The 13,361-nt window shown below is 51.5% G+C and overlaps 1 protein-coding gene across 1 annotated transcript in view; it reads right to left on the bottom strand.

Annotated features, from left to right (window-relative positions):
• The window catches only part of LOC118356880, a 28,316-nt gene extending 16,354 nt beyond the window's left edge, over positions 1–11,962 (bottom strand). The window contains exon 1 of the mRNA XM_035726947.1: positions 10,824–11,962. Coding sequence (XP_035582840.1) covers positions 10,824–11,085 — 262 coding nt within the window. The 5' untranslated portion in view covers positions 11,086–11,962. The remainder of the gene's footprint in view (positions 1–10,823) is intronic.
• Between the last annotated feature and the right edge of the window lie 1,399 nt (positions 11,963–13,361).

The raw sequence follows: 13,361 nt of genomic DNA, 5'->3' as shown, positions 1-13,361 counted from the left end.
AAAGAATCTTGGTCCTCCAACATTTTGCCCCAAGGATAGTGGTGTGGGATATACACGGTACCACACACGGCTCTGTAATGCTGGGTGTGGGGAGATGACTTTCCTGCCTCACGGAACCAGCATTCTCATTAGGGAACAAAAAATCTTTGTTTAGGAAAAGACCCAGCTAAGGGGTGAAAGGTAAGGCCCTCAGAGTCAAGAGAAAAGGGGACCAAGAAACAAAAGCCCCTGAACACCGTGAGTGGCTCTGCATCATTCGAGAACAGGCATTTGGGGAGCGGGAGGAGGAGGGGCGAAGAGACTGGAGGCAGGGGGCAAGGGCCAGAAGTAGGGTGAAAGCGAGAACCACGTTGGCAGAAACAGCATAAGGGAGTTTCAGAACAAGGAAAAGGCTAATAATCTGTTTTGTTTGCATTTGTACACTTGCTCCATCTCCCCAGACTTTCCACGAGAAGACACAGAAACGTCTTTGGCTAATATTGTTATCACTCGGTTTGCAACTCAAAGGATGAGGCTGCACCTGCCGTGGGCCAGTGCTCAGGTGGAGGTAACGCAATGGGCAGAACCCGAGCCGGGGCCGGGCCCGGGGCTGGACCGCGGGCCAAGCGGAGGCCAGGAGAAGCACGATGGGGAGAGAGCCCGGGGATGGTGCCTATGCTGTCACCTGCTCGTAGCGTCTGCCTGGGCTCACGTCAGGGATGGTCTGCACGCCGCCTGGAGACAGGGAAGTAACTCTGCGAACCTGCTCTTTCAAGGAGCATTTATGGAGCACCGACTGTATGCCAGGTGTGCTGCTGCAGGACCAGGACTCCGCGGAGGCAGGAGGAACTTGAGCACAGCTCCGTGGTTTCTACCACTCCCCGGAGGAATGACGGCTTCCTTCCTTAGAAGCGTGGCCAGCTCCTTCCACCTGAAGGTGAAGGCCGGACAACTGCCCATTCCGGAGGACGGATGATGGCCCTTGATCGCCCAGACCCAGCTTGCCTGTTGGGCCCCTCCTCTGAAATCCCTCGGGAAGCCCCTCTACCCTCAGATCACATCTGATTCCTGGATGTTTCTGGAATGCATCAAGCAGGCTGCAAAACTTCCACCCCCCGAAATTCCATTCCCCCTGCCTCCACACCTTCTCCCCTGGCCCCTTCCTGCCCACCCTTCCAAGCCAGGTTAGTGGGCCCTGGCCTCGTGGTCCTCCCTGACCGCTCCTTCTGCTCTCCCCACCCAACCCCCACCACCCCCTAACCCAGCAGCCGCCATCATGCTGGCATCCGGGCTCCAACGGTGCTCCTAGCTGGCAGGGATGGACCGGATCATCACGAGTGGCTTCCGTGATGTCTCTCCTCCTGAACTTGTACCAGTGGGAAGAGCCCTGTCTTACTCATCTTGGTGCCCACCCAGCGCCTGGCACTCATTGAGCTGTCTAAACAGCGAGGGTGAGGGATATTTTCACCTAAGGATCTGCAGAACTTTCTCCAGGGTTGGGAGGACAGGAACCTCAACTATGGGTGCAGCCTCCCCTCTGACTAATTTTCATTCAACTCCCAGTATAAATAGCTCCCTTTGCCCATATCAGAAAACATCTGCTCCCACTAGCTGCCCAGGCCTGTACCAGCACTATAAATATCCTGGCAGCAACTCGGCTGCTCTGGCGAGGGGACCAAGGGAACTTGGAAAGAGTGAACACCAAGCAAGATGAGGGCAGCGGGAGCGAAGCAGCAGAGATTGCCCAATCTCCCTCTCTTGCGCCTCCAGGCACAGGCTGACAATGCCTCCCACTTGGGCTTGGAAACCCCCAGCAGTATTCCCGGGAATTCGGCAGAGACAGATAAATGTCAGCTACTCCTGGTCTCATGGTTTTCAACACACTGTCTGATGCAAAGCCCCAGCTCCTCTCTCACCAGCCGAGGGGCCGCTTGAAACGCAGTTTTGAGCCAGCCCTCCCCGTTCCAGCAGGGCTCTGGAGATGCAGGATGGGAGATGATATGGCTTCGAACCGGTTGCTTTTTACGCACCTTTATAAGGAGTCATGTAATTCTCTGCTCCTTGAAGCTACTTTTTCTATTTGATAAACCAGAGGGCTAGATTCCGCAGAGTATTGTGCTCTAGAACCTGCAGATTTCCAAGGAGGATAAAAGGGGGGTTAGTGTTTGGGAGAAGGAACATGGGAAACAGTCGGGTTCCGTCTAAAAAACACCAGCGGCGGACATCACATGCTGTGTTTGTAAAACTGGGGTGCGGTACAGACAATATTTGTGGGTGCACAGGAGTGAAAGCCCCTTCTTTGCTCCCCAGCCTGTTCCATACTCCCTGGGGGGCCGGTTTCTCTTCAAACCCCCTAGTGAAATGTCTGGCAGCCCAGTGACCTTCACTGGCTGCTGGATAACGAAATGTTTCCTGGTCACATTGAGTCAACAGGGTCTCGGTGCCCCAGAGACTCACTGAAGTTAAATTTTTTTCCCACCCACCTCAGCTGCTCCCGACCAGAAGAAGCTGTGATAGGATATGGGGGAGGGGCCCTTCTCGAAGCATCCTCCCTGTAGGAGTCCGAGTTCTCCAGAGAAACAGGACCATTACATATATTTACTATCACGAATTGGCCTCCAAGGATCATGGAGGCCGAGAAGCCCAAGATTTGCAGTCAGCAAGCATGAGACTCAGGAGCGCCGAGGGTGTAAGTTCTGCTCTGAGTCAAGTGCAGAGGCAGAGACCAATGTCCCAGCCGGAGGACAGTAAGACAGAGAGACTTCTTTATCACTCAAGCTTTCAGTGGATTGGCTGAGGTCCACTCACGCCGGCGCAGGCTTTCTGCTCTTCTCTGTCCAGACTCAAATGCTGATCTCGTCCAGAAACATCCTCACAGACACACCCAGAAATACTGTTTGGACCAAATATTTGGACACTCCATGGGGCAGTCAAGTTGACAGACAGAATTAACCCGCACGCTTGATTTCCCCACATTTTCCGTCCGCCTTCTTTCCTTCCACTCGCTGGGCTGCCTCAGCCCCTCCAGGGTGAAGTGGGGTGGGGGCGCCCCTGAAGTGGGCCGCTGCTTCCTTTGGCCATGGCAAATACTTGAAGCTGACTTTTTCTCCTGCGAGGCGCTTTGGGGTTTCTCGGTGACTCCCCGTAGGCTGGGGGATTTGCTCCCCCATGGTTCCCTGAGGGGGCGAGGACATCCTAGCTAGTGCCTTAGCATCTTCGCTCAGTCCTTTCACCGGTTAGCCCTTGAGGCCAGCTCCTTTTCATGGCATCTGGTCTGTGGGAAAACCAGGGGCGAGGGGCTCTGCACCAATCATGCAGCCACCCATCCTTGTTCTGACTCTAGTGTTGTCCTCATTAAGATTTCTCAGGCGTGCGGCGGACACCAGCGGTCTGGTCCTGTGAACTACCGCGCGTGCGTGTCAGCTCTGAGTCGCCCCCTCGAGGACCTTCTCACCATGCTCCCTCCCCTCCTTCGTGGGGCACCGGGGGCACGGGGAGGGAAAGTGCCCCAGCACGCGACAAATCCTCTGGAGACATCCTCTCTCTGATTTCTTGCCTCCTCCCATGCGTGGGTGGTCACAGGTTCCCCGACAGCTCTTTGCAGGCCCTGCTGAGCGGGTCTAGCACCTCCCTTCGGAACATGGGGGTATTGGACTGGTTCTCTGCGTTAGAATTGAAACAGCATCATTTTTAACATCCTGTTTCCTTTGGATTAGCTGAGGGTAGTAGGCCAGGCTGTGATGGGTACAGCCCCTCTTCTTTGGATTAATGATGTTCCAAGCATTTCCAGCGTCCTTGGATCGCCATCGTTACTCCCGGGGGGGAAAGAAGGTTAGCGGCTGGAGAGCCTTTGTGCACTAGGGTACTAGAGGCTTTAGAAAGGTAGTTGTTCGCCTCCTGGAATCAGGCCCACAGTCATGGAAGGAAGAAGGGCAAGGGGCATTGCTGGTCTTACTGTCTTTTACGGAAGAAAAGCAAAGCCTTTCCAGAGGGCCTCCGGAAGACACCCCAAATGCATCTTTTGTTAGGACTGTGCCAGGCGCCATTGGCTCTCCGGGCCTCAGCGGAGACCCGCAAGGGAAGAGGGGGCTGGGAATGTCAACGTGGGCGTCATGGTGACAGCATCTGTCTCCTGAGCAGCTCACCTCAACTAAAATGGTGACTCTGCTCGGGAGAACCTTCCCCATCCTCCCCCTCCCCCTTCTTCCTCATTATCGAATATTAATGAGCTCTTATGAATACACAGTGTACGTTAGACACTGGATGTGGGCAAATTAGATTCTGTCCTCAAGGGGCTCATCCTGGTTCTTGTATGGTCCCTGTGGAATCAGATACATAGACGTTACCCTTTTTTGCTCTCACCGTCAGCAGTAGGAAGTTGTGGTGGTGTTTCAACCTCAGCTCAAGAATATTCTGGTGTTGCAAAGTGACCTGGATGTAGTGGGACAGACTTCAAGGCGTGAAAATGTGTCTCGAACCGTTAAGAGAGAAGAGGGAGGTTTTTTTGGAACAACTGACATAAAAATTGGTTGTAGCCTTAATATTTTTCTCTCATGGAAAGTTTTTAAAAAGACCTTATTTATTAGAGAGAGAGGGAGGAAGAACGAGCACCAGAAGGGGGAGAGGCAGAGGGAGAGGGAGAAGCAGACTCCCAGCAGAGCAGGGAGCCCGATGCGGGACTTGATCCCAGGACCCTGGGATCATGACCTGAGCCAAAGGCAGAAGCTTAACCGACTGAGCCACCCAGGCATCCATCCCTCCCATGGAAATTTTAGTTTGGAATTGGTTCTTTGTAGACCTTTCTAGATAGGATTGTTGTCTAGGCTGCAGGTAGTTAAATTTGTGGTCTAAAATTAGTTTTGTAGTTAGATTTCTCTGAGGGATCATATGATTCCCTGAAAGTAGGCTGGCTACACTCTCAGGCTGGTTCAGTGCTTTTAACATTAAGTTACTACTTCAGTTCACTAAATCTTGTCTTTAAGGCCTAAAATAGCTCCAAAGTTACCAGACTCAATGATGGCAGAGACACTTTGGCACCAGAAAGAATCGGGCCGATAATGTGATGAGAGCCTTTTAAAATGTATCCATGATGATGTTATTAGGCTCGGGAGGGGGTGTCCTCCCTACTTAAATTGGGATAACCCATCAGGTGCAGGGGTCAGAGAACATGGAGATGGGGATGTCGGTTATTAGGTCTGTGGGCAAGGGGGCTTGCTAACGTTGCACTCCCAAAGCAGACGTGCTGATTCCTCCTGTCTGGTTGAGAGCTGCCCAGCTGCCCAGCATGTTCTCTGCAGCTGGGGGATCCCAGAAGAGGAGAGAGGGGGATACTCTGAGCATGTACAGTTCCTCCCCATCCGCCCAATTGGGAAATCAGCTCTGCTTCCTTTGGGAGAGGAATGGGTGGGAAGAGGGAGTGGTAAGGAGCGGGGAGAGAAGCAAGGAGTGTCCCGCTATGAATTCCCTCCGTACGACAACATGAGGAACTGGGAATACATGTCTGCCCCCTCCTCACATATATAAACTTAAAACATTATACACATAAGCCGGTACAGTATGCTTTGATCTGACTGGGATTCTAGATGCTTCTGTCTTTTTACGGCTCTCCCCCTCCTGACCCACCTGCCATGTGTAAGTCAGTTTCTCTGTATGTCTCAGTTTACTTATTACAACCAGAAAGGTAATAACAGCCTTCATATTAACAGGGCTGATATAGAGGTTGTTCTAGTCAAGCTAAATCTTGCTTTCCGTCTTATCACAGATTTTATTATAATGCTAGTTATTAATAAATCATATCACCCCCATTAAAAACCTGGCATTAAATACACATGAAAATTGCTACATCCGGACAATGGGAGATTGTTTAGCACTCAAAACGAACGAGCTATCAAGCCCCCACAAAGACATGGAGGAAACCTCAATGCACGTTACTAAGTGAAGGAAGGCAATTTTAAAAGGCTGCACACTATGATTTCAATTATGTGACGTTCTGGAAAAGGCAAAATAACAGCAGTAGTAAAAGGATCAGTGGCTGCCAGGGGTTAGGGGCATATATATATGAAAATGGTTAATAGAGAGGCCTGGGTATATTTATTCTTAGAAGCCCAGCCCATTTCATTCCCAACGTCCTCCAACAAATTCTTCCTCCGTATTTGAAATGGATGTCACGTCCGTTGGAGGGAGAAGAGCGTCACTATTCGCCCAGGAAAAACCTTTATTCGGGCCACTTCACCTTCCTCTCTCTGCTCCGCCCACCCCAGGCCGCCGCGGGGCTCCCTGCGCTCACCCCGCGCACAGAGAACATTGCCAGGTCAGCAGTATACACCGTCCCTTAGACACAAGGAGTATTATTTAGTCTAGAAACTCTCAAAGGAAATATCCGCTTGCACGTGAAAAATCTCTGGAATTTCTCTGTTCCTTGCTGTCCAACATCCCTGGATCTCTGAAACCGCCTTGAAAAAAGCCTCTGTACACAGAGCTGCCTTGTTCACCGCTGGGGCGGGCTTGCTCCAGCCCACTTCTGTCCCGGCCACTGTCCCCTCTGAGCTGCTTCTGCCCCCCCCCCCTCCCCCGCCCAAGGGTGGTGCCCAGGAGAAGAAGAGAGGAAGGAGAGGAGGGAGGAGGAGGTGGAGGCCTCTCCGAAGATCAGAAGGGAGAAGTTTTACACAATTGGGGAAATAAACAGAGGAACAAAATCCACAGTCTCAGACCCTCAGTCCTGGAGTACCTGGGCCTCACTGCTTTCTCGCTCTATAATTAAGACAAGGAGGACTTTGGATCTAGACAATGAGAAAAGCCGTGGGCTCGCCCCCCGCCCACCCCCAGCCAACTGTGACAGATCCGGAGTTTATTTAGATCAGGCACCCGGGGACCCAGGTGGGGGGCATCCAAGGGCCTTACTAGAGGAGTCTGTGAAAGTATAAGGAATTGAGCAACTGCCTTGCCTTCTCTTTAGCTTAAAGCCAGGGACACAGTCTTTCCTCCCCATCTCGGGGGTCCCTCACCACCCCTCCCTCCCCAGCACTGCTGGAGGACTGTCTGGTCTCCACCTGAGTCCGGTTTTGGCAGCGAAGGTTCAAGACCACTACTTCCCAGCTCCTTTCATTCACAAGTGTTATAAATATCTTTCTCTTCGTGCCAGCAGGTTGGGGTGAAACCAGACTAACATGGGAAAGGGAAGGTGGAAAAGAATCTGAGGTAAAGCGGGAAGCCTTTGGAAAACAAGAAGTATTGAAGAACCAGGTGTGAAAGTTTTAAATAGAAACCTGCTTACATTGCACTTGGACTAACAACAGCCGGCACTCGGTTGTCCCAAGGTTCTTTTCAGAAGACTAACATTTAAGTTCCAGACAGTTCTGGGACCGTCTTAACATCCCACGAATTCGTTGTAGCAGAAGCCACAGCTGGGTGGCCAGTTGTGTCTCTGTCTCTCAAATTCTGAGTTGAGGAGTTTATTTTCTGAGTTCTATGCTAAACCTCTTACATTCCAACACACACACACACACACACACACACACACACACACACACACTGACTCTGTTTTTTAAAATGCAGTCATACATGGGAATTTTATGACATCAAACCCTTAAAAATGTGGAAATCTTGGTTTCAAAATACTGGGGGAAAATAATAAACCTCTTGATTCACAGTTTTGTTTTGTTTTTTTTTCTTTCTCTCTGCTTCTGGTTCATTCTGGAACTGTGGCTGGCACCCGCTTCGGAGACGGGGTTAGGAGGCCTAATCCGGTATTCATGTACGCGGACCGCACCCCCGACCTGGAAATACTCTCCCCTCAGACAGGAATAGAGAGGCGACTTTTGGGTCCCTCCCAACCTCACAAAGAGACTTTGCAAACGAGATGAGAGAAAAGATGTTCTGATCTGTTGGGAGAAAGCGGTGAGCTTTCAGATGGCAAAGGCGCGGTGAGCCTCTGGGAAGGCGCCTCTGGTCGGGTGGCTGAGTGAGGAAGAAGGGTTACAGGCGGGCGGAGGAGGTGATGGAGGCCCCCGCTTCCTCCAGGTGTCCTTTACGCGGACTTTCCAGTCAGGCTCTTGGCTGCAGGCGGTCATCCTTTTTCCTGTGGTTCGGGCATCTGCTTTCCAGCTCTCTCTGGAAAGCCTGCGTAAGGGCCGCCTGCCTGCATGGGCTGCCTCGCCCACAGCTCGGCCCGACGCACAGCCCTGCCCACAACCAGGGAGTGTGACCACATTTCAGATGCATTTCCTCCCAAGAGCTCAGAGAAAGGCAGGACCTGCTGGCCTTTGGCTCAGCAAACACCTGTGTTCCTAAATCATAGAAGGCTCCGTCTTCCTCCAGAAGGACCCCACTTTCCCGTGTCTGTCGGGAAAGCAGAATATATGGAGTAAGAGAGGGGTGAGGAGGAGGGAGGGAGGCGAGCCGTGGCCCAACTCCTCCAATGTCGCCCAGGACTCAGGAGACGCGCAGTTTCCTGCAGCCTGAGGCACTGAGAACTCCCCCATCACTGATGTGCGGCAGACGCTCCGTGCAGTCTTGTGGAGTGGATATGCTGAGCACTGTTGTAGGCACTGGGCTGTGACAGAGGCCAAAAAGAGCCAGGAATCCTTGCCCTTGTGAAGCTGGCATTCCCATGCGTGAGGCAGATAAGGAACAAGACACGTAGCGGGTGCTGAGATGGGGGTACCAGCTCGAGGGAAATCACGTGTGGAGGGGCCTTGGAAGACAGTGGTCGGGAAGATCTCACCGATGAGTGGGCGTGTGGGTAAAGACCCCAAGGAAGGGAGGGAGGGAGCCGTGTTGATAACCCAGAAGGAGTGCTCCTGGTGGAGAGAACAGCATGTGCCAAGGTCCTGAGGTGGATGTGTGCCTGGTGCATCCCAGCCAGTGTGGCTGCAGCCGAGTAGGCAGAGTGCAGAGACAAGGAGCCAGAGAGAGGGAAGGAGTGAACTTTGTTTAGGGTCCCATCTTCAATATCTGCCAGAAGCATATTCAAGGGAAAAGTCATTCAGATGCTAAGATGGCAACCCCGACAATGATGGATAAGACAGGCTACAGAGTTGACGGCAAGCACAGCAGGGTTTGGGTAAGCAACGGGAGCATCCTGGGTCTGAGACAGGTTGTGCTCTGGAGGAAAGCCTAGTAGAGCAGTAACCTGAATTGCACGGGAGCAGGCTCTTTGAGCCCTACAGGGTTGCTGACCCTCGTGTGGGGAGAGATGTTTTGAAATCTGTGGCAGCTGGACTGACCTTTGAGATAAGAGAGCATAGAGTCTTCATCCTAAAACGACCTTGGCTGAGGTCAGAGGAAGAGACAGCTCACCCCTTTAGGTCTGGGACAGCACCTCCTCCGTGGTGTCCTCCCATTTTTATCAGCAGCCGTTGGCCCACTGGGAGGTGAGAATGCGGCATGGCACCTCCTCTGCTTTGTCAACGTGGAGAAAGAGGAAGCGTTTTTATCAGATCCGCCTTTGTCTCCAGCTCCTAAACCATCTCGGGCTCCAGGTCCCCCACCCCCGCCCGCCCCAACCCCTGCCCCGGTTTTGTTAGGCAAAACTGTTCCAACACGTGGTGCCCACGCTTATTTGGGACCCAAACTAAATCACTATCTCTAAGTTTCCTAGGACCTTATCCTCTGAGATAAAGAAATCGCTGCCAGGCTGAGAAAGAGGCGCGTTGGACTCCAACCACACGCCCCATCGCCGCTCCGGGCAACAGCGCCGGACTCGCGCCAACAGGCCAGTGCATTGGAGCCTCTGGCTGCTTCCAGAGTCTTCTGGAGCTGAGTGCTGTCCCTGCTGTGGAGGGTCCCCTTTGCTTTCTGCCCTCAGCTCTGTTCCCAGGAACTTCTGTGAACTTAGAGGACATCACTCCATCAACGTATGTTCTTAAAATGAGGGTTTTGAGCCCTTGTGAGCTTTTGTTTTTGTTTTTATTTTTTTTATTTTTTTATTTTTTTAAAGATTTTATTTATTTATTCATGAGAGACAGAGAGAGAGAGAGAGAGAGAGAGAGAGAAGCAGAGGGAGAAGCAGGCTCCCAAGGAGCAGGGAGCCCGATGCGGGACTCGATCCCAGGACCCTGGGATCATGACCTGAGCCGAAGGCAGACGCTTAACCATCTGAGCCACTCAGGCGCCCCGTTGTTTTTGTTTTTAACTAGTGTGGGGAGTTGACCCAGAGGCCATGCGGGCTTATGAGACAGTTACCTTTGGAGGTGGCTTGTAAGGCACTCTGGGTCACTCTTACACCCCACAAATGGAGCCATCCTGGAATAAATACTTAAAAACAAGAAACCAACCAAAACCCCTACCCTGTTTCCCGGCAGTTCTGAAACTCACGAGGGGTGAGATGTTGCAATATGCAAAGGGAGCAGGTTAGAGCGAATGGCTGGGCTGTGGGACACTTGACGTGATCTCATCATGCCCAGGCTGTCGCCGGGGCTCCGATGGCTTCCGCGGGAGGCTTTCGCAGAGCAGGGAGAAGAGCCAGGCCCCAGACATGCCGGAGAGAGCGGCTAACCTGGGTGAGCTATGACGTGGCTCCACGAGCCCCCACAACTCTGGGCAGATGCTAGTGAGAATGCTGTCTGCTGACCAGCAGCTCTGATTCCTTTGCTAAAAGCCCAGCTGTGCTGGGGACTGACCTCATTCATGAAGTAAACATTGAATCAGATACCAGCAGGCCTAACCCTGGTTGAGTGGAAATAACATGGATGTTTCCATAATTATGAAGCTGCCAATTGGATTTGGCAAGAGGACCTCTAAATATGTCAATCGGAATGAGTTCATTACCTTTTCTTGCCAATTTCATCAGGGGCCTGGTTGCCTTGTTGCGGTTGAAATTATTTGTGTGAAAATGCTTTACTTACATTTTAGGGGTTTTTTTGTATTCCAAATAATGTACTGGAAAGCGGTGTAGTCTAGCAACTGGAAGACAATCCTGGGAGCTGGTCGATTGGCTGAGCCTGTGGCACGGCGCTGCTCCAGCGTAATACCGCAACGGATCTCGGAATCCCTCCCGATCTGCAGAGCCAGGGCCTGCCTCCTGAAACGCGCCTGGTTACAGTTTGGTTCTGGGGTCCCAGCGCGCTGCCTCTTGCCTTGGGGTCGCACGGCTCGCTGTGGGCTCATGCGCCAACCCTCGGAGCTGAGCACCCAGGCTACAGGTTTTTGTACCCTCCGCTTCCCTTTCCACCCCGCTCCTCCTGCCTTTCCACACAGCCCATTCGGGAGATGAAAGCGTGGGTTTGTGACCCCATCAGAGTGGAGACTGCCGTTCGTAAAGCAGTTTCATCATCTAGGGGAGAAATGATACCCGGCAGCTGTTCCTTTCTTTTCCTCATTTTCTTATAGAGGCAGCAGCAGTCTGGCGCAGGGAGCCTGGCTGCCTGAGTTCCAGCCCCAGCTCGGCCCCGCGCACGATGGGTGACCTTGGGCAGGTCCCCGCCACTCTCTTCTGCACCTCCATCTCACCAGCCTGTGAAAGAAAGCCAGAGTGGAAACAGCACCTCCCCTCCGGGGGCGCTGTGAGGATGCAAGGGTTCGTTCATGCACAGCACCCAGAACAGCTCCTGGTTCCTAGAAGAGGGTCAGTATCCTTGTCACTCTCACTGCGAGTCTGAACGAGCGTGCACACACACAACACGCCACGGCACTCGTGGGATGTAGTGTAGTGATACATTTACAAGGTGTAAATCAGCAATTGCCCTCTAGGCCCGGGGGGGGGGGGGGGGGGTCAAGAAGCCAGGTGGCTGGAGGTCTGACTGATTCGCTTTGTCACGTAAATTGGTTCCTTAATGGTTACTGTTTAATGGTTAGTGTTTCCTCCTTAGAGCAGTCGTCTGATTTTTGGTAGGGAAGTAACTGAAAGAAAGGGGTCATCATTTCATTTGAAGACGATTCTGCTGGTGCTTCGTTTCTGCACGAAGCCCCAAGCTGCATAACCAGAGGTCCCTCTCCCAGGCCCACGGAGCTGTTTCTTCAGCTAGTGGTGAGAGCAGTTGGCATTTTTCAGTCTCACGAAGACCCCCGCTGTGCTCTCAAACTAAGCCATTCAAACTGTTTCCTTGTAATGCTGTCCCAGCTTTGGCTAAGCCTCCTTCCAATACCCTGGGCCCTCTGTCCACGCTGGGAGGGCAGGAGGCGATCCCAGGGAGCTTCTCCTCTGTACGGAAGAAGACTGGACCGGGACGAGAGATCTGACAAGCCCTGGCAGGGGGCCTTGAGCACTTCTGATGTTTCAGGGTACTTGGAGGAATCATGGGGGAATCGAGGCAGATGTCCTAAATGTAAAAAAAAAAAAAAAAAAAATTAAAAATATATACATATATAAAATATAAAAAATATATATATGTATATGTTAATTGGATAAACTGAAGGCCAGTGAACTTAGTTTTGATCGTGGGCAAAATTCTGGAGCAGATAATCAAATGAATGGTTGCCCAGCATTTAGAATGTGTGATTGTAAGTGTCCATATTGACTATCGGAGGAATGTCTTTCACTAGGATAATGAATCGGGTGAGCACTTTGCCATAGTGCAATGACTTGTGACACTAGTTTGACAAGTTCTCAAGAAATTCTTATGGACAAAATAGTGATGAAAAGCCTGCTAGAGCTTTGAAGAGCCATTAGCTAATCATGTGGTGCATCTCCGTTTAAGGTGACGCCACTTGCTGAAGACCACGCCGCTCACTAGTGGCAAGGCTGGAATCTGTGACTGGCCTTGTGCCCCAGGTGAAGGCTCCACCCACCGCCTAGGCTCTTGGGCACGGCGAGGTGGATCCTACAGCCGATGGGACGATGTCCTTCCACGGCGTTCTCTAGTGGCTTGCCAAACAGTTCTGTCCTTGGCCCCTAAACTCTTTGACATTCTATCAACAACTTGGATAAAGCCAAAGATAACTGCTTATCAACTGTGCAAATAACACAAGACTGGGAGGGAAGGCCAACACATTGGAATTATAGAATCAGGATCCAAATTATCTCAACAGGAAAGAATGATTGGTGGAATCCAACAAGATAAAATATAACTGGAATACATGTAAGGTCCTGCAGTTAGCTCCAAAACTCGATTGCAAAAGTATAGGATGTGGTTGGAAAACATGTCCGACCTCACCCATAATCAAAGAAATGCAAATTGAAGCAACCATGAGATAATCGTTTTCTTTTATCAGATTGGCAGTGATTAAAAGAATGAAAATTCCCTGTGTTTGGTGGCTAGGATGTGGGGAAATAGGGTCTCTTGTAAACCACTTGTGGGCGGGTAGACAAAAGCACCCCTGCTGGAAAGTGATCTGGAAATATACAGCAAGAGCTATAGAATGTACCACTTGTCCTAACAGCTTCATTTATAGAAATGTATCCAAAGACAGGTATGCAAAGATTTGTGTACACGAATATTTATAAA

Source organism: Zalophus californianus, chromosome 4, assembly GCF_009762305.2.
Source record: "Zalophus californianus isolate mZalCal1 chromosome 4, mZalCal1.pri.v2, whole genome shotgun sequence".
Taxonomy (NCBI): Eukaryota; Metazoa; Chordata; class Mammalia; order Carnivora; family Otariidae; genus Zalophus; species Zalophus californianus.
Note: the sequence above shows the minus strand (reverse complement) of the source record. Positions and strands in the feature narration are given on the sequence as shown.